Source organism: Scleropages formosus, chromosome 10, assembly GCF_900964775.1.
Source record: "Scleropages formosus chromosome 10, fSclFor1.1, whole genome shotgun sequence".
In the NCBI taxonomy this organism is placed as follows: domain Eukaryota; kingdom Metazoa; phylum Chordata; class Actinopteri; order Osteoglossiformes; family Osteoglossidae; genus Scleropages; species Scleropages formosus.
In genome coordinates, this window is record NC_041815.1 from 11,770,133 (window position 1) to 11,789,214 (window position 19,082).

General features: G+C 41.3%; 1 protein-coding gene across 4 annotated transcripts in view; it reads right to left on the reverse strand.

Moving 5' to 3' along the window:
* Window positions 1–13,948, reverse strand: part of LOC108938339 (integrin alpha-E-like) — a 36,014-nt gene extending 22,066 nt beyond the window's left edge. The window contains exons 1-16 of one of the 4 annotated variants that reach the window (XM_018758850.2): window positions 13,665–13,948; window positions 12,617–12,722; window positions 12,412–12,497; window positions 12,252–12,316; window positions 9,462–9,573; window positions 9,205–9,303; window positions 7,143–7,264; window positions 6,342–6,493; window positions 6,100–6,253; window positions 5,761–5,911; window positions 3,760–3,881; window positions 2,803–2,951; window positions 2,561–2,714; window positions 1,957–2,107; window positions 1,436–1,516; window positions 356–454 (exon numbers count right to left, since the gene is read on the reverse strand). In XM_018758850.2, the coding sequence (XP_018614366.1) occupies window positions 356–454; window positions 1,436–1,516; window positions 1,957–2,107; window positions 2,561–2,714; window positions 2,803–2,951; window positions 3,760–3,881; window positions 5,761–5,911; window positions 6,100–6,253; window positions 6,342–6,493; window positions 7,143–7,264; window positions 9,205–9,303; window positions 9,462–9,573; window positions 12,252–12,316; window positions 12,412–12,497; window positions 12,617–12,722; window positions 13,665–13,692 (1,831 nt within the window). In that variant the 5' untranslated portion in view covers window positions 13,693–13,948. Of the gene's footprint in view, window positions 1–355; window positions 455–1,435; window positions 1,517–1,956; window positions 2,108–2,560; window positions 2,715–2,802; window positions 2,952–3,759; window positions 3,882–5,760; window positions 5,912–6,099; window positions 6,254–6,341; window positions 6,494–7,142; window positions 7,265–9,204; window positions 9,304–9,461; window positions 9,574–12,251; window positions 12,320–12,411; window positions 12,498–12,616; window positions 12,723–13,664 lie in introns of those variants that run through there. The other 3 variants (XM_018758848.2, XM_018758849.2, XM_018758852.2) reach the window with 3 other exon arrangements.
* Window positions 13,949–19,082: the final 5,134 nt, after the last annotated feature.

A 19,082-nucleotide genomic window follows, 5' to 3' on the forward strand; every position in this document is an offset into this window, starting at 1 on the left:
CTACCAGGGGCATATAGCCCCAGGCAACATAGCTCCTGAGATCATTCAGGCACTCAAACCCCTCCACCTCGGTAAGGTGGCGGTTCGTGGAGGGGTATTTGCAATTCACTTGGACATAAAATGTAACTTTTTTATTTTACTGAAATTATATACATTTCATAGGATGCTGAAATGAAAAATATCTGTTCGATCATAACTGAGAAGTGTTAAATGCTATGTTTCTTGATTACTGAAACAAACTTATTTTAATTTTTTAGAGATAAGACATGACATCGTATGTGTGCCTGGAAGGTATTAAAAGTAATTAAAAAAAACAACTTTAAGGGTGTTTACATTAATTATGGAAATCTAATACCTTCATCATCCTCATTTTCCTCACTGTCCTCATTGTTGTTGTTGTTGTTATTGTTCTTTTTGCTGTTTTCTCCAAAAATGTTACCAGGAACAGTCCAGACTGAAAAACACATATTGATCTCAGTTTAGAAGGTGCATCAGTTGATGCTGATGAAGTACAGAGCAATGCTGCCCCTGCTGGACTGTTGTATATATTACACTAAAGATGTTACTTCCTGTGATAATTTCTGAAGCTATCATAAACAGGAAAGTCTTCAGAAATGTAAATGTAACACCAGTTGGACAGCCCAGAAAATTTATGCAGATGGTCTTTGAAACTGTATATCAGAATTTAGAAAACGGATTTCGAAAAACTGAAAATCTAAAGTTACTTCTCTTCATCACCTTAATTTCCAGTTATGTTTGACTCCAGTTGTGAAATTTAAACTAAATTTGTACAGCCATAACTGTGACTTATTACACATTTATGTGACAGAATAAATACTGTCTTTTGATTACTAAGTAATCATTAGTAATCAATATGAGTTTCTTAAGGAAAAAACAGGGACAGCTGGTAGTGTGGTGGTTACAGCTACTGTCTTTACATTCATTTGTCGGTTTGATCCCCACCTCCAGCTGTAGTACTCTTGAGCTAGGTTCTTACCCTCAATTGCTCTAGTAGAATTACCTAGCTGTATAAATAATTGTAATCTTAACACTGTAAGTCACTTTGGAGAAAAGCATCAGCTAAATTAATAAATATAAAAAAGTAAGCCTTACAACTGAGTCCTGAAGGTATTTAAGGGTTTAGGATATGTGTATTAAAATTATTTTAAAGTACAGCTCAAAAAGGGTTTAAAGTAATGATTTAAATTCAGGGGCAACTGGCATCATAGTGGTTAGAGCTGCTGCCTTTGGACCCATAGATCTGAATCCCATCTCCAGCTGTAGCACCCTTGAGCAAGCTACTTACCCTGAAGTGCTCCAGTATAATTACCTAGCTGTATAAATGGGTAGATAATTATAAGAAGCCTAACATTGTAGTCGCTTTGGAGAGAAGCATCAACTAAATGAATATGTATGTATTATGGAAGTTCAATACCTTCAGAATCCTCATATTCTTCACTGCTCTTGTCGTTGTTGTTACTGTTTTCTCTGTGATTCTCATAAGGACCAATCTGGGCTGAAACACGCATGTTGTTAAAGGTCTTCAGTTAAATACTTGTAGAACTATTCATAAATACCAATCTCTGTCAGGCCTTTCTGGTTAAAGTTTAATTAACACTGAAATGATTTAATGGATGCATCACAGGATTATTTGCTTGCTAGCACTTGTGAACCTGTGGTGAATATGAAACTTTAATGTTTTGTTAGTGATTCTACTTCATGACTTCATGTCTTGCTGAATTAAAAAACTGTAATTACTGAATTATATTTGTGTAGTGAAAACATTTTCTATTATAATTTCTAAGGCTAATGTAACTCATGAACAGGTAATGACTGTAGTGCAAAATGTAGGCTATTACACTAATTAGAAAGCCCATAAAACTTAGAAATCCAGCTGTGGATATGCATTTAGGAAAACTGAAAACAGATGGTGCTCATCTGGTTTCATCACCTCACCTTCAATTCCAGTTATGATAGAGTCTAGTTCTGAAATCAGGTCATCCAAGGAAGCATAGCTATCAACTTGAAATAAGTGTTTCTCATGTGGTGTTGAAGCCATCTCCTGCAGCTCTTTCATTCCCTTAGGGTCATCCAAAACTGGTCCCACCTGAATTTCAGATTTAATGCATTTTTACATTACATTACACACACACACATTTTCAGAACCGCGTGTCCTTTACAGGGTCACGGGGAACCGGAGCCTACCTGGCAACACAGGGCGTAAGGCCGAAGGGGGAGGGGACACACCCAGGACGGGACGCCAGTCCGCCGCAAGGCACCCCAAGCGGGACTCGAACCCCAGACCCACCGGAGAGCAGGACTGTGGTCCAACCCACTGCGCCACCGCGCCCCCCTACATTACATTACATTACATTACATTACATTACATTAAATTAAACACCAAACACTTTTTTACATTTGCACCACATTCTTCTGTCTCAGATACCCTGGTATTGTTACATAATTGTTACATATTGCACATAGCATGTCATAGCAATGGTAACTACAGAAACGTAAAGCATCTAGTCTGCCACACTAAACTATTCAGAGAAATACGTACCCCAGTAGCAAACCGAAGGATATTGTGCATTTTGGGCGAATTCAAAACTGTTGTTAGATTCATTGGATCCAAAAATATCCGCCCATCAGTCAGGACAATAATAATTTTTTTTGAATCCTTTCTTGAACCGTTTTCAGCAACAAAAACATGTTCCCTGTACGGAAAGAGTTTCAGGACAAGTTCAAAAAAACTTTTGTCAAAATGAAGTAAAGGGTGATGTGACACTGAAATGTGATACTTACAGCACATGGTTGATGGCTGATGCAGTAATTGTGTGTTGTTTAATCTGCTGGATGTCTTTCACTTTTTCAAGAGCTTTTTTCTTATCATTATTTTCCAGTAGGGAAAGTTCTGTTATAATATTTCCATACTGAACAACAGCAAACTTACACTGTTGGAAAAAAAAAACATTTTGTTAGATCACCAAAGTGTTAGTGACTTTGCAGTTCATTTCCATCCACCATTTGCATTTCTACTTTATACAGTTGCAGTTAGCAATCTAACTTCTCTCTCACAGGATGTACAGAATTCTGGAAATTCTATTTCCAAGTGAGGGAGATTTAATAAAATCCTGATTATTTCAGTAATTACAATAGATAAATATCTTGTGTAAACCATACAACTTTTATAGCTAGTTAAACTAGCAAGTCAGAAACACTTAGTCATACAAGAAAACACAAAAAACCTATTTTAGCATAAAATTAACTAAAATTTATATGGAACCCATTATTTTTCCTTTATGTAAAATACCCTGGATTCCACAATGAGCTCAGAGGATAAGACAGTACCTTAGTGAAACTTTTTATTTATTACAGTTCATAATTTTAACATAACGTGACTCATGAGATTTTCTCTGACATTTGGTGCAGCATCTCTCTCCTGCTTCTCCCATTCATAGGCTCCTGACAGATTAACAATCTATACCCTGTAGCTGCAGGCTCTGGTTAGAGACAACTTCTGCAGCGGGAAAATGACCATTGTTCTTTCCCTGGGTCCCTGTGTGACCACAGCGGTAGAATGGCACAGTCAATATACAGTTCTTCACTTGTGCTGGTTGGGCTCAGTCTGTGAACAGACAGAGCACTTACACCAGCTGAGCATTTAAACCAAATTGAGAGGCTCCACAGCCTGGTTCACAGTGTGACTGTGAGAACCTCTACATGAAGCATCATGTTTGTTAGAAATACAGAAGTACGTACACTGAAACAGCTTTCCCAAACCTTCTTCATCACTTTAGAAATGAAATCTTTTGCCTTCTCAAAGTCTTCAGGCTCAGTGCTTCCAGAACCATCCAGAACAAATGCAATTTCTGTCCCAGGATCTAAAACATCAGATCAGATGTTCAATTAAGGAGTTTGTCTGCTTAAAAAAATTAAATAAATTTTTTGTATATCTGATAAAATGTATAATTTTCTGGTGATAACAGCTGCTAGGGTGTGGATCTGGACATGGGCTGGAGTCCAGCTGAATCTGTGTGGAGTTTGCACGTTCAGCCCGTATTTGTGTCAGTTTCCTCCAAGTGCTCTATTTTCTTCCCACAGCCCAGAGACAAGTGTCTCTTGGTAGTGTAGCAGTTAGAACTACTGCTTTGGACCCAAATGTTGTTGGTTTGGATCCCACCTCCAGTTGTAGTATTCTTGAGCAAGGAAATGACCCTAAAACTGCTCCAGTAAAATTACCCAGCTGTACAAATTGATAAACAATTGTAGATACTTAACATTTCAAGTTGCTTTGAAGAAAAGTCTCAGCTAAATGAATAAACATCAATGGCTTGTTCTCTCTTTGTGTGAGTATGTGTGATTACCCTGCAGCAGACAGGCATCCCATCTCGGGTGTAGCCTGCCTCGCACCCTGTGCTTCTTGGATAGGCTCCAGACTATCATGACTCCAGATTACACAAGTAGTTGTTGGTAATGAGTTTTTGATTTGATGGGGCCATTGCAAGACTTTTTTCATTCTTTGGGACTTGTGAAAGAGGTACAATGCTGTGAACTATTTATTATTGACAGCCTTGCAGCTTTTTGACAATAAATGTATAATATGAATGGAATCCGACTGGAAAAAATGGTAAACAAGTATTATTTATGTCACTTCCTTGGTGTGGAAGATAAAAAAAAGTTGCAGTCATAGGTGTGAAAAATTAATTGTCCTATCAATAATTTGCCATGCTATCTTTAGTTGTGTTTACTATAGTTTTTGACCAGGGTTTAACAGCACTGTGGACAAATTCTGGCCCATTCCTCCTTGTATAACTGCTTTAGCTCAGCAGGGCCCAGCTGCACTTCAGCTTCAACTCATAGACGGATGATCTAACACTCTCCTTTTCTGATAAAAAAAGAATTCATGTTTCCTTCAGTGACAGAAAGGTGCGAAGGTCCAGGGGAAGCAAAACATCCCTAAACCATCAAACAGTAACCACTATGCATGACTGATGGTACAACATTTTTACTCTGAAATGCAATATATAATTTCCACCAGACATTATGGGGCCAATGTCATTCATAAAGTTCTACTCTTAGTTAATACATTCAGAGAACATTTTTCCAGAAGTGGTTGGAGATATCAAGATACATTTTTGTCAAACTGTAGATGAACATTTTTTTTTTTTTTAGTGAGAAATGGTTTCCGCCATGCCATTCACAATGCATCCCATTTTTGCACAGTGTCTTTCTTACTTCCAGTCATGAACAGTAATGTAAGCAGAGGCAGGAAAGGCATGCAATTTCCTAGAAGTCGTGGGGCCATTCATAGACAGATTCACTATTGTTTCAGACTTTCTCTGTTTCATGATATGTCTGACCATGGCTAGAGCAAAGTCCAGAGCCTTAGAAATGGTTGTGTAACCCAGTCTAAACTGATCAGCAACAACTTTTTTCTGGAGGTCTTCAGAAATTTCATTAGAATGTGTCATGATGTCCCTCTGTCAATATAGGTTTTGCCAACACAACTTGATGGTAAGGGTTTATGCAAGACCAGTTTACACTAAGACCAGTTAACAGTCAACAATTAACTAGAAATGCATGTCTTTGGGCTGGGGATGGAAACCCATGGGTAATACAAAAAAACTCCACAAAACTAAGCTATCCTTGCACTCACGTCTGTACTCAAAAACATGGAGCTATGAGGCATCGACTCGCTTTGCCACAATGCCACCATACTTCAAAAATTATATAGCCAAAAAGTTGATAACATTGCCTTACCTTTAATTCCAATTATGTTTGACTCTATTTCTGAAATGAAAACATCCAAGTCACTGTACTGATCAGATGTAAGTAAGTGTTTCTCATGTGGCTTTGAAGCTATCTCCTGCAGCTCCTTCATTCCCTTAGTGTCATTCAAAACTGATCCCACCTGAAATTAAATTATTTAATGTATTTTTATGTAAAAGAAAATAAAACCTCTAAAACTAAAAATTCATTTTGCTATGCATTCTTCTGTCTCAGTTACCCTAGAAATCTAATGTATGCAGCACATCACAGCAATATTACCTATAGCAACAGAAAATTCAGTCATGCAAAAGCATTCAAAGACAAACATACCCCAATAGCAAATCGAACAACATTCTGCATTTTTGGTGAATTTAGAACTGCAGTTAGATTCATTGGATCCAAAAATATCCGCCTATCAGTCAGCACGATAATCATTTTTTTGGAATCCTCTCTTGACCCTTTTTCAGGCACAAAAACGTGTTCGCTGTGCAGAAAGAGTGTTCAGGACAAGTTTAGAAGAAATTTGACAAAATGAAGTGAAGGGTGATGTTTCAGTGAAATTTGGTACTTACAGCACATGATTGATGGCTGATGCAGTAATTGTGTAACTTAAGATCTGTTGGATGTTTTTCACTTTTTCAAGAGCTTCTCTGGCATCATTCTTTTCCGTCAGGGAAAGTTCTGTTCTTACAATATTTCCATATTGAACAATAGCAAACTTACACTGTTTGGAAAAGAACCACTTTGTTTTTCATTTCTGATGAGCAATTAAACTTACACAATGAATTTACACTTTGATTTATGCAAACTAGACTTGCTACAACAAACAAAAGCGAAAACTTAATATTGCTATCATGACATGACATTCTTTACAAATACAATTACTAATTTCAATTTTTTAATAAATTTCAGCTTTAAGAGCCAGCAAGTTTGAACACTGTATTTAGAGTGCACTACTGATAAGATATATTTAGTATACTGGGTTGGAGAAGTGGCATTGTTCAAAAGGTAAAAAAGCCATGGTTGTAAAGGATCTGTTTTTACACTATTTTATTTGATTTTTCAATGTTGTTTACTTGTGGGAATTTTCATTTTTTTCATTCTGAGTATGGCGATGCATAAGGTTGAGGAATAAATAGTGGTCAAAGGCACTGCAAATCTGACCACATTCTCTGCTCACAAAAGAAGTTTGTGCATCTGGATTCCTTTATCTACCACATTTAGACTGGGTTTAAAGTCAGTTGTGATAGTTTTTCACAATGGAAAAGAGTCTCTATGACAGGATGTACAGTGACTTCAGTGCTGGATGGAGAACTATTGCAATAAGCTGCATAGAATTATATCATGTTAATAATAAAGATCAGAATACGTACATTGACACATCTTTCCCACAGTTTCTTCATTACATTATAAATGAAATCTTTTGCGCTCTCAAAGTCTTCAGGTCCAATACTTCCAGATCCATCCAGAACAAATGCAATCTCTTTATCAGGACCTAGAAAACCATAGTATGGCTAATTAACGTATTATAACGTATAACATGTACAAAAGCAATTACATCGCACAACAACTGGGACATATATAAATAAATTGTAAGAAGTTTTAGTGCTGATCCTCATTGTTTGGTCTCCTGGTTTTTCACGTATCCAGTACAATCAACACCAGAATAATAATCATTAATTTTTTTGGATTTTCATTTATTCGGTCTGCAACATCTGGTCTAAGACCAAGGCACTCAATCTGATTAAACTGATTTTATCTGAAAATTATGCCAAGCAGCTGTGTAAAAGAGCCTGTGACACACTGCGCACCTATGCTCTTAGGATGTAGTCTGGCACTCTACGGTCTCATGTTTACATTTGCATCCTCTGTTTTGCACTATTGTGCTTTAATTTTCTAATTATTCATTATTTAAACATGACATATAGCCTTTGTCTTCCAGGCCAGTCCAAACACACTATCGCAGCAAGAATGATAAAAAAAATTATGCATTTATTTTCACTAACCACTTAACCTGGTCAGGAGCCTATCCTGGAATTACTGGGTGTAAGTACCAACCCCTCACAGGGTAGTCATACACACACTCACACACCATAAACAATTTAGCATTGCCAATTCCTCACAGACTGAGGCAGCTTTGAACCTACACCTAAACAGCTCAGGTGCTGCAAGGTGGACATACTACCCATTGTGCCACAACCACACACACATTTTCAGAACCCCTTGTCCCATACAGGGTCACAGGGAACCAGAGCCTACCCAGCAACACAGGGCATAAGGCCAGAGGAGGAAGGGGACACACCCAGGATGGGATGCCAGTCCACCACAAGGCACCCCAAGCGGGACTTGACCTCCAGACCCACCGGAGAGCAGGACTGTGGTCCAACCCACTGCGCCACCACAGTGCCACAACCATTCTTCATGAAACCATTCTCTAAAAAAATTCTTTGAAATATACTTAGACCCTTCCTATCCATACTTTACAAAAATAAAATTTCTACAAGCAGCCATTACCCTGTAGACCCTGAAAACCTTAAATAGCAACTATGAAGTAACAAACCCTTAACTAATTTCTTGCATTTGTATTTTAGAGTAGAAGAAAAATAAAACATAATCCATTCAATGAAATTTATTGTTCTTACCGCCATTCCACATACAGATTAAAAAAACCTCTCAGACATAGAATTTTGAGTAAGCTTCTAATATGCAGCAGTATGTTTTCTACTACAACCACACGTGATTCAAAAAAACTTTTGCAGGCAACCACTAGCTTCAAAAAAGTTTTGTGGGCATAAGAATGACTTTAAAAAATTATATTCTGGGAACACACTGCAAAAAAGTAAAACTGTAAAAAAATGTGCAAACACGGAGGGCTGATCGTATAATGTCATTATTATTGTATTTTCATGTTTTACAGTACTTTTTAATTATGATATTAAGCATCATTTAGGGTGATTTTGGGGTGAACCTGGAATGGGCTTAGAGTGAACTGGAATTTTTCTTTGTAAGAAATAAAGGAATAAGTATTATCATTACCCAGTCTGTTTTCAAAAATGAAATGGGGATAAGTGCATTTCTGCTATGTAAGTTCACCGATCCCTAATAACAGAACATTGTAAGAAAAGAACAGACTGGGAGTTTCTTTGAACAAAGCTGTGTTACAACATTGGAACTGACAGGATTTCAGTCTTTGAATGGGTTAATTAATGGTTTATTCACAACTTCCAAATATGCAATTTCATAACTTCATGTATTACAGTTTTAATCAAGGAATTCAAAACATTTTCTGATATTTTGTGACTGTGTGAATGCGATTGCCCTGTAATTGACTAGTGTCTAGTCAAGACTCCAGACCACAGAGAATCCCTGACCAAGTGGTCATTGAATGAAGCAACAAAGGAATTAAGGAACAAACTAATTCAATACTGCACTTACCCAAGTCAAGTGTGTTAGTTTCTGGTTCAGGATCATTGCTGTTGTTGTTGTTGTTGTTGTTATTGTTGTTGCTCTTATTTTGTTTCATTTCTTCTACAACTTTAATTGAAAATGTAAGAAACCCTTAATTAATTAATCAATAGAGACAAAAAACCAATAAACCAATTTTTACCCAAGTTCAGTAGTGATACTGATACCTAATACTGATGTAAACTGACAGAGGTAAAACAGGTATCTTCTACAATTCATGTATTTACCTTTTTCTGCTGGACTTAAATTCTGGCCAGTCTCCCACAGGTTAGACATGAGGGTGCAGACTCCATTCAAATCTTCAATGAAAGAGTGGCGTTTTCGGACTTGCTGGCATATCTAGCATGAGAACACAAAAATTAGTAGTACTTCATGTTTGAATATTTGACTGAATCTAAATTGTAACCTTCTTCATATAGCTAACATTTAAACTCAACTTGGTACAGTGAATCATGTGATGGTGAATGAAGACCTCAACTTACAGTTCCTGTTGTTCTTTCCTGTACCAATAAAGTCCGTTTCAGTTCAGTGTACTTAAAGGCAGCAAAAATGTTTGTGTACATAATTAGGAAAGTTCACATAAACGTAATTAAAAAAGTAAATTACTCAATTCAGTTTTCAATTCAGAATATTTTTATGAAGTATTCTTCTGAAGCGGGGGGGTGCGGTGGCACAGTGGTGCAGTGGGTTGGACCGGGTCCTCCTCTCTGGTGGGTCTGGGGTTCAAGTCCTGCTTGGGGTGCCTTGTGATGGACTGGCGTCCCATCCTGGGTGTGTCCCCTCCCCCTCCAGCCTTCCCCCCTGTGTTGCCAGGTTATGCTCTGGCTCCCCGCGACCCCGAATGGGACAAGCGGTTCAGAAAGTGTGTGTGTGTGTGTGTGTGTGTGTGTGTGTGTGTGTGTATATATATGTATGTATGTGGGTGGATTATTTGTACAAGCTGAGGAGGTCATTGTAATGTCACTCATGCTGATGATGAGCACAATGGAATGTGCAATAGTGGAATAATGAATTTATGGACTTAACACATGTCTATTCACTATGGTTACAAAGCAAACACCTGATTATACAGAAGCAACACAGTGGTGCAGCAGGTAGCATTGGATTTTCATAGTACCTCCACTGTGCGTTTAGGTATGAGTTCAGATGTGGCTCGGTCTCTGTGGAGTTTGCATGTCCTCCTTGTGGCTATGAAATTTGCTCCAGGTATTTTAGTTTTTTCCCACAGTTCAAAGACAAGCATTTCAGAGTAACAGACGGCTCTCAGTTTCATGTATTTCTGAGTGATCTGTGATGGGCTGGCACCCCAATTAAGGTGTACCTTGCCTTGCTCCCTATGCTTCTGGGATTGGCTGTAGACCACTAGGACCCTGCATTAGTTCAAGAAGCAACCAATAATGGATAGATGCAAGGCAGGGAGGAGGTTCACCAGGCAGTTCACCTGAACTCCATGACTTTGGAGTATGAGAAGATCCAGAGCACCCATGAAGACATGGGAAAAACACCTAAATTCCACGTGGAGTGAGCCAGATTCAAACCTCATATACTGGTGTCTCATACAGAGAAAAACTGCTATAACAGCTCATGAAAATATTTTCCCTTTTTTTCATGTAACAGACTTCATTTTCAGTACAGCAGCATTTTTGCCTGGTTAAACAGTCATTTTACTTACACAACAGGTACTTTATTCACTTCTTATTATGTTTTTCACCCTGCAAAGCACATGGATGCTCTGCTTCTTCTGTAACAAAACTAACACCAGAATATTGTTCTGACTGCTTATCACACTAACTGTCTCAACCTCACAGCCTCACATTGATTGAATGAGGTAAATTTAAATCAAAACTGAAATAGCAGATTCAAAATACACACACACATTTTCTGAACGCTTGTCCCATACGGGGTCGCGGGGAACCGGAGCCTACCCGGCAACACAGGGCGCAAGGCCGGAGGGGGAGGGGACACACCCAGGACGGGCAGATTCAAAATAATTATTAATTAATTGCTGATGCTTTTCTCCAAAGGTACTTCAAATTTTAAGTTACTCCCAGTGATTTGCCTATTTGTAGACCTAGGTTACTGTTACTGGAGTGACTGATGATTAAGTACATTTCTCAATGGTGTGACAGCAAGAGCAAGAGGCAGTCTTCAGTAACACTACATAGCCCCTGTAATAGCATAGTATAGACATGCTTTGTGGAGTAAAAGACATCGGCAGTAATCTTGTGAACCTTCTTTATATCATAGACATTCATGTGCTACTGTCTCCTTGAAAGGTGTTATACCCTTTCTTCTATAGACTGCAATGCCAAAAATCCTTCTCCAATCTATTGAAAAAATTTGAGAGAACAAAACATGAAAAATGTATGGGGCTCCTGGCAGTGTAGTGGTGTATTGTGGTTTGAATCCCACCTCTTGCTGTAGTACTGTTAAGTAAGGTCCTACCATGAGTTTCTTCAGTAAAAACTTGTATGTAAGTATGAGCTGTGTAAATGAATGGATAAATAATTAAGTAGTTTAGTATACAAACTTAACATTGTACAAGCTCTTTTTTAGGAAAGCATCACCTAAGCAAATAATATACCGATACTTCTAAGGACTATAGAAAAAGATGAAAGGGCATTGAGTTGTCTCCCTGCAGCTTCAGAAAAAACAATGTAAATAGGACATTTTAGAACTATCTCACAGCTGAGTTGCAAAAGGAGAAGAGGAAACTGTGGGTTTTTTGGGCAGCAGTGTGTCAGACAGACAGCAGGGTATCGCTCAAAAGACGTCCATATCTCATCTGCTGCAACATCACATCCTGCTCTGGGTACAATCTGCACCAGTGTCTCAGTTCACGTCAAAAATGTATGTTAACATAAGAAAATGCTTCAGTTTGAGTCATATCAGCAACAGTCTGAATACTGTGGGGCAAAACTGTAGGTAGTTATATACTATTAATTTACTTTATTTAATTTCATTTTTATTCTGGGCCATGGTGCCAAAATAAATGTTAAATTATTACCATTACATACCAACAGCTTATTTCCACTTTGGCTCTTGGCTGCTGATACAATGGGTTTAAGGCCTTTTGTCACACCTTCTGTAAAAGAGACATGTGGGACATCTTTAAGACTTGTAGCTGCCTTTTAGTCCAATTTGTTAACTATGAACAGCCTGGCAGAGAGACTCTACCTTTGATATTCACTTCAGCACAGCCCTCCTTCAATTTACAGTGGTGCAGTTTTCGGGCTGATGTATTTGAAGAGGGAACCAAAATTCTGTAATAACAAACATGATAATACTTTTTAGTCCCTTTTAATACAACTTCCATGTGGTATTGTCATGTAAGTGTACACATGTGGGCAAATGTAGTAGGAAACTTCAGAAGGTCACTCACCCATTTTCGTAAGGTATAAGTGTTTGTCCAAAATGCTTCTCATCTTTGTTCTCGAAGTGATCCTCTGGTTTGGTAAAAATGTTGAAGGCCAAAGCTGGACAAAGGACTAAAGTGAGAAAAATAACAAATTGGATAAAATGTATTAGGTGATGAGCAGATCAGACATGAGAGTCACGAGCTATTTTGCACAATGAAATATGAAGGAAAAGGTTTAAATAGAAAATTTTAACAGAAAAATCCTCAGGGCTGATTCTGGGGAGTGACTGCTGGGCAACAGACAACACCAATTCTCTGTCAATACCAAGGAAGTCTGGGTGTATAAAGTAATCAGCAGCCTAATATCTAGTAAGGTTATGAATAGTTTTAAAATTATGAGTATGAAGGCGTATTTTACACGTGCTGGGGGTCTGGTACAGGTACAGGCTCTTGATGTTCCTCTGTCTCACTGACATGTCATAAATCTATGTTTTTGATTTCAGGTTTCTCAGTACTATAATATGTAAATGGTTTATCGTTGACTGGTTGTAGTATTTCAGACTGTTATTCAGGCGAAACAAGGTTGGACTTTGTGCCTCCACAGTACTTGGGTATAAGTCCGCAGGGTATGACTGGTAATACTTGATTCCCCCAATACCTTACAAGTTGTTAAATCACTTTTCACATTATTTATTTGCAACTTATTTATTGATTTACTTGTTTCTCTTTTTACAAAAGACAAGGAGCACAATATTTGTCATTGCATAGTACGGGTACGCAGCAACGAGATGCAGTTTTTAGTATCTACCAGTGCAATACATAGAATTGTGGAAATGAACAGTGCAGTTAACATAAACATGGAGTATAGGACCACATATATCTGTTCTAAAAAATAGACCATATAATTTAACATTTAATACATACAGACCTAACATTATATTCGTTTAAGAAAAAAAAATATCTACATTTAACAGAAAATTCTAACTTGAATGTATCCACATGTCCACTACGGAATCATCAGGGTTTGGTTCGTACTTACTTAACCGAAAAATAATTATAAATCAGTACATACCCGTTAAAAATATATATCCACTAGTCATTTTGTCTGTAATGATGTGAAAGCATCAGTTCCTATGTGAAAAAAATATTCTCGCTGTTCCAATTTGTGAAAGTGTGTCACAGCTTCCCGCCTCTGTGAACGCGCACTTAAGGGCTGCAGGCAGACAGACAGACCTGTGCAACAGAACCTCATTGGCTGCGCTTCACTACAGCTCACCACAGTTGAGAAATTTGGTTTCTGTTTCACTAAGTTGGTGGATGCCGGATTGTTTGGCTTTATTTTATTCTTAAGTTTTACCACCGTCACTGTTTACTTCACTTAAAATGTCTAGACATTTTTAAAACCCGTCTTAACGGTTCTGTTAGATTCATAAAAGTTCTCAGAGAATATCTTTATGATTGTTTTTTATGTAGCAGTCACTTATTTTTCAGCAGTTGAAAATATAAGGCACTTTACTATATTTTAAGCTCAGCTGGATACTTTCTAAATGACTTTCTTCATATTCATCTATTTGGAACCCCAGTCTCTATTTTCGTCTCCTTTGGTTATCCGGCGCGAACACTTCTGTACACGTCCGTACACATAGGCGGTCTTGCGCTGACAGTCACGTGATTGGGACGTGACTTTTTTTACCCCAGTAGTATTTTCGCGCTTGTGTCATGTGCGTGTATATTGTTATTAACTGGCGAAACAGTTCCTACGCTGTTTACGTATCCAACAATATTCACAATATTTTAGCAATTTTCTCACTCAAAAAGAACGAAACACAAGTGCAAAAAAAAAAAGTTGGACCGAATCTCTTCCTGAATCCTGCGTAACAATGAAACCTTCCGCTAGCCCAAGTTTTTTCATGAAAAAAATTTAGTAACATCTTATGTTTCAGTTTGAACTGCAAAGATTGTACGAACTTCTTGTACAGATTCAGTAGTTTATGCAGTATAGGTGTCCAAACATTCACATACAAATTGTATTGATCTTTTTTTCATGACATATGAACCTTATGACTACGTACAGTCATTACAGTTCATTGAGGAAAGAGCTAAGGAAATACTACAAACTGGACTACCACACATTTGGACAACTGGCTTTTGCTGTTTTCATGAAAAGCAAAAAATGTATTAAAAGGATACAACTAACTGGAACTACAGTTGCTGCCATTTCATCTAACAGTTATTTCTTTGAGTAATGTAAAGTTCACCTCTCAGAGAAGCTGCTATATTTTCTCCACCAAAACCATGATGTATTATATATCTAAGTGTTAAGCCAACCTCCACTGAAACCTGAGTGAGGTCTGCTTGACCTGAGGTTGTTACTAATCTTTTAACCTTAACTTTTAATAAAGGAAGCTTTTCCATCCATCCATCCATCTTCCTCCGCTATCCGGGGCCGGGTCGCGGGGGCAGCAGTCCGAGCAGAGTACTCCAGACCTCCCTCTCCCCGCACACCTCCTCCAGTTCCTCTGGGGGAACCCCAAGGCGTTCCCAGGACAGCCGGGAGACATAGTCTCTCCAACGTGTCCTGGGTCTGCCCCGAGGCCTCCTCCCAGTGGGACAAGCCCGGAGCACCTCCCCAGGGAGGCGTCCAGGAGGCATCCGGAACAGATGCCCGAGCCACCTCAACTGGCTCCTCTCGATGCGGAGGAGCAGCGGCTCTACTCCGAGCTCCTCCCGGGTGACTGAGCTCCTCACCCTATCCCTAAGGGTGCGCCCAGCCACTCTGCGGAGGAAACTCATTTCTGCCGCTTGTATCCGCGATCTCATTCTTTCGGTCATGATCCAGAGTTCATGACCATAGGTGAGGGTAGGAACTTAGATCGACCGGTAAATTGAGAGCTTCGCCTTACGACTCAGCTCCCTCTTCACCACAACAGACCGGTACAATGACCGCATTACTGCAGACGCCGCACCGATCCGTCTGTCGACCTGCCGCTCCATTTTTCCCTCACTCGTGAACAAGACCCCAAGATACTTAAACTCCTCCACTTGAGGGAGCAACTCCCCCCTAACCCGGAGGGAGCAATCCACCTTTTTCCGACTGAGAACCATGGCCTCGGATTTGGAGGTGCTGATTCTCATCCCCGCCGCTTCGCACTCGGCTGCAAACCTCCCCAGTGCACGCTGCAAGTCTTGACTTGATGAAGCCAACAGGACCACATCGTCCGCAAAAAGCAGAGACGAGATCTCGCGGCCACCAAAACAGACACCCTCCGTTCCCTGACTGCGCCTAGAAATTCTGTCCATAAAAATAATGAACAGAATCGGTGACAAAGGGCAGCCCTGGCGGAGTCCAACATGCACCGGGAACAGGTCTGACTTACCGCCGGCAATGCGAACCAAGCTCCTGCTCCGGTCATACAGGGAACGAACAGCCCGTAGCAACGAGCCCCGAACCCCATAATCCCGAAGCACCCCCCACAGGATGCCACGAGGGACACGGTCGAATGCCTTCTCCAGGTCCACAAAACACATATGGACTGGTTGGGCAAACTCCCACGAACCCTCCAACACCCTAGTGAGGGTATAGAGCTGGTCCAGTGTTCCACGGCCAGGGCGAAAACCGCATTGCTCCTCCTGGATCCGAGGTTCGACTATCGGTCGGATTCTCCTTTCCAGTACCCTGGCATAGACTTTCCCAGGGAGGCTAAGGAGTGTGATCCCCCTGTAGTTGGAACACAATCTCCGGTCCCCCTTCTTAAAAAGAGGGACCACCACCCCGGTCTGCCAGTCCAGAGGCACCGTTCCCGAACTCCACGCGATGCTGCAGAGGCGTGTCAGCCAAGACAGCCCCACAACATCCAGAGACTTGAGAAACTCGGGGCGGATCTCATCCACCCCCGGAGCCTTGCCACCGAGGAGTTTTTTGACTACCTCAGCAACTTCAGCCAGGGTAATGGACGAGTCCCCCTCCGAGTCCCCAGCCTCAGCTTCCTCTACGGAAGGCGTGTCGGAGGGATTGAGGAGATCCTCAAAGTACTCCTTCCACCGCCCGAGAACATCCTCAGCTGAGGTCAGCAGCGCACCACTTCCACTGTAAACAGTGTTCGTGGAACACCGCTTCCCCCCTCTGAGTCGCCGGACGGTTTGCCAGAATCTCTTTGAGGCCGACCGAAAGTCTTCCTCCATGGCCTCACCGAACTCCTCCCAAGCCCGAGTTTTTGCCGCGGCGACTGCCAGAGCCGCGCTCCGTTTAGCCCGTCGGTACCCGTCAGCTGCTTCAGGAGTCCCATGAGCCAGCCAGGCCCGATAGAACTCCTTCTTCAGCTTGACGGCATCCCTTACTTCCGGTGTCCACCACCGTGTTCGGGGATTGCCGCCGCGACAGGCACCGGAGACCTTATGGCCGCAGCTCCGAACAGCCGCACCGACAATGGAGGAGCGGAACATAGTCCATTCGGACTCAATGTCCCCCACCTCCCTCGGGACCTGGTTGAAGCTCTGTCGGAGGTGGGAGTTGAAGACCTCTCTGACAGGGGCCTCCGCCAAACGTTCCCAACAGACCCTCACTATGCGTTTGGGCCTGCCAGGTCTGTCCAGCTTTTTCCCCCGCCATCGAATCCAACTCACCACCAGGTGGTGATCAGTTGACAGCTCAGCCCCTCTCTTCACCCGAGTGTCCAAGACATATGGCCGAAGGTCAGAAGAAACGACTACAAAGTCGATCATCGACCTCCGACCTAGGGTGTCCTGGTGCCAAGTGCACTGGTGGACACCCTTATGCATGAACATGGTGTTCGTTATGGATAAACCGCGACTAGCACAGAAATCCAATAACAACTCACCGCTCGGGTTCAGATCAGGGAGGCCGTTCCTCCCAATCACGCCCCTCCAGGTATCACTGTCGCCGCCCACGTGGGCGTTAAAGTCCCCCAGTAGAACGACAGAGTCCCCAGTGGGAGCGCTTTCCAGCACGCCCCCCAGGGACTCTAAAAAGGCCGGGTACTCTACACTGCCGCTAGGCGCATAAGCACAAACGACAGTGAGAGACCGTTCCCTGACCCGAAGGCGTAGGGAGATGACCCTCTCATTCACCGGGGTAGACTCCAACACATGGCGGCTGAACTGGGGGGCTATTAATAAGCCCACACCAGCCCGCCGCCTCTCACCTTGGGCAACGCCAGAATAGTGGAGAGTCCACCCTCGATCGAGTAGAGTGGTTCCAGAACCCAAGCTGTGAGTGGAAGCGAGCCCGACTATATCTAGACGGTATCTCTCAACTTCCCGCACCAGCTCAGGCTCCTTCCCCGCCAGTGAGGTGACATTCCAAGTCCCAAAAACCAGAGTTGGCGCCCGAGGTTTGGGTCGGCCGGGCACTCGGCCCCGACCACCGCCCAAATCACAACGCACCGGCCCCTTATGGTTTCTCCGGCAGGTGGTGAGCCCACCGAAGAGCGGCTCCACGTTGTGGCTTCGGGCTGAGCCCGGCCAGGCCCCGTGGGCATAGACCTGGCCACCAGGCGCTCGCATGCGAGCCCCCCCCCCAGGCCTGGCTCCAGGGTGGGGCCCCGGTGACCCCATACCGGGCGGGGTAAACGGACGCCTTGATTTTTTTGTAGGAAGCTTTTCATTTTTGCAATTCCTGTTTCTACTGCATTCACAGTTCTCTATGGTGGTTGATGGTTATTAAGTGGACAATGACTTGAGTGTACTTTTTGTTCATACAGATCTAGTAAATACATGCTGCTCTGTAAGGTTCTTTATGCATAAATGTGAGAAGCAGCCTATTTAATACCTATTGGCTCTTGTCTTGCGGTCTACCTGTTCAAACCAAGCCACAACAAGCAGATGAATGAACTCAACTGTCAGAGTGAAGAGAATGTCATCCACTGTCCCCCACGTGGCCTGGAGGACATGAATACATGCATCAAGCTGTTTCTTCTTTTCTGCAGTATCCCGGAGCCTTACTGCAACTGAGAGTAGGTTGATTTGCAGAAGTGGCTTTGACCATAAAGAAGAATGACTCACTAATGCAACACATATGCTCCTGTTAACTCGTGGTTGTTTTGTCGTGAGTGTCATGGGGATTACCATCACATCTGAATCTGAAATAACATTTGAAACTGCCAAACATTATATTTTGTAGTATTGCGCTCCTAAAGTTATCAAAACATATATTCTCATAATTACATGCACAGTTCCTCACAGAGTACCTCTAATGGTTTTTCTTAGATTGTAATTATAGAATCATGTAAAAGTTTAATTTGTTATTCTCCCTTTTAATATAATTCACACAATTGATAAGTATATTACAGATGTTTTTAAATTCTTATTTATGAGTTATAAACCCTGTTTAAAATTCCTGAAGTTATGCCTCAGTCATATTAATATTTGTGAGAAGTTAAAAAATTCTTTAGAAACCTTTGTAGTCTAGGAGACATCCTTAATCATTACACAGATAAGTGATGTAGCCCAGTACTTTTTTTTTCTGTTTTGA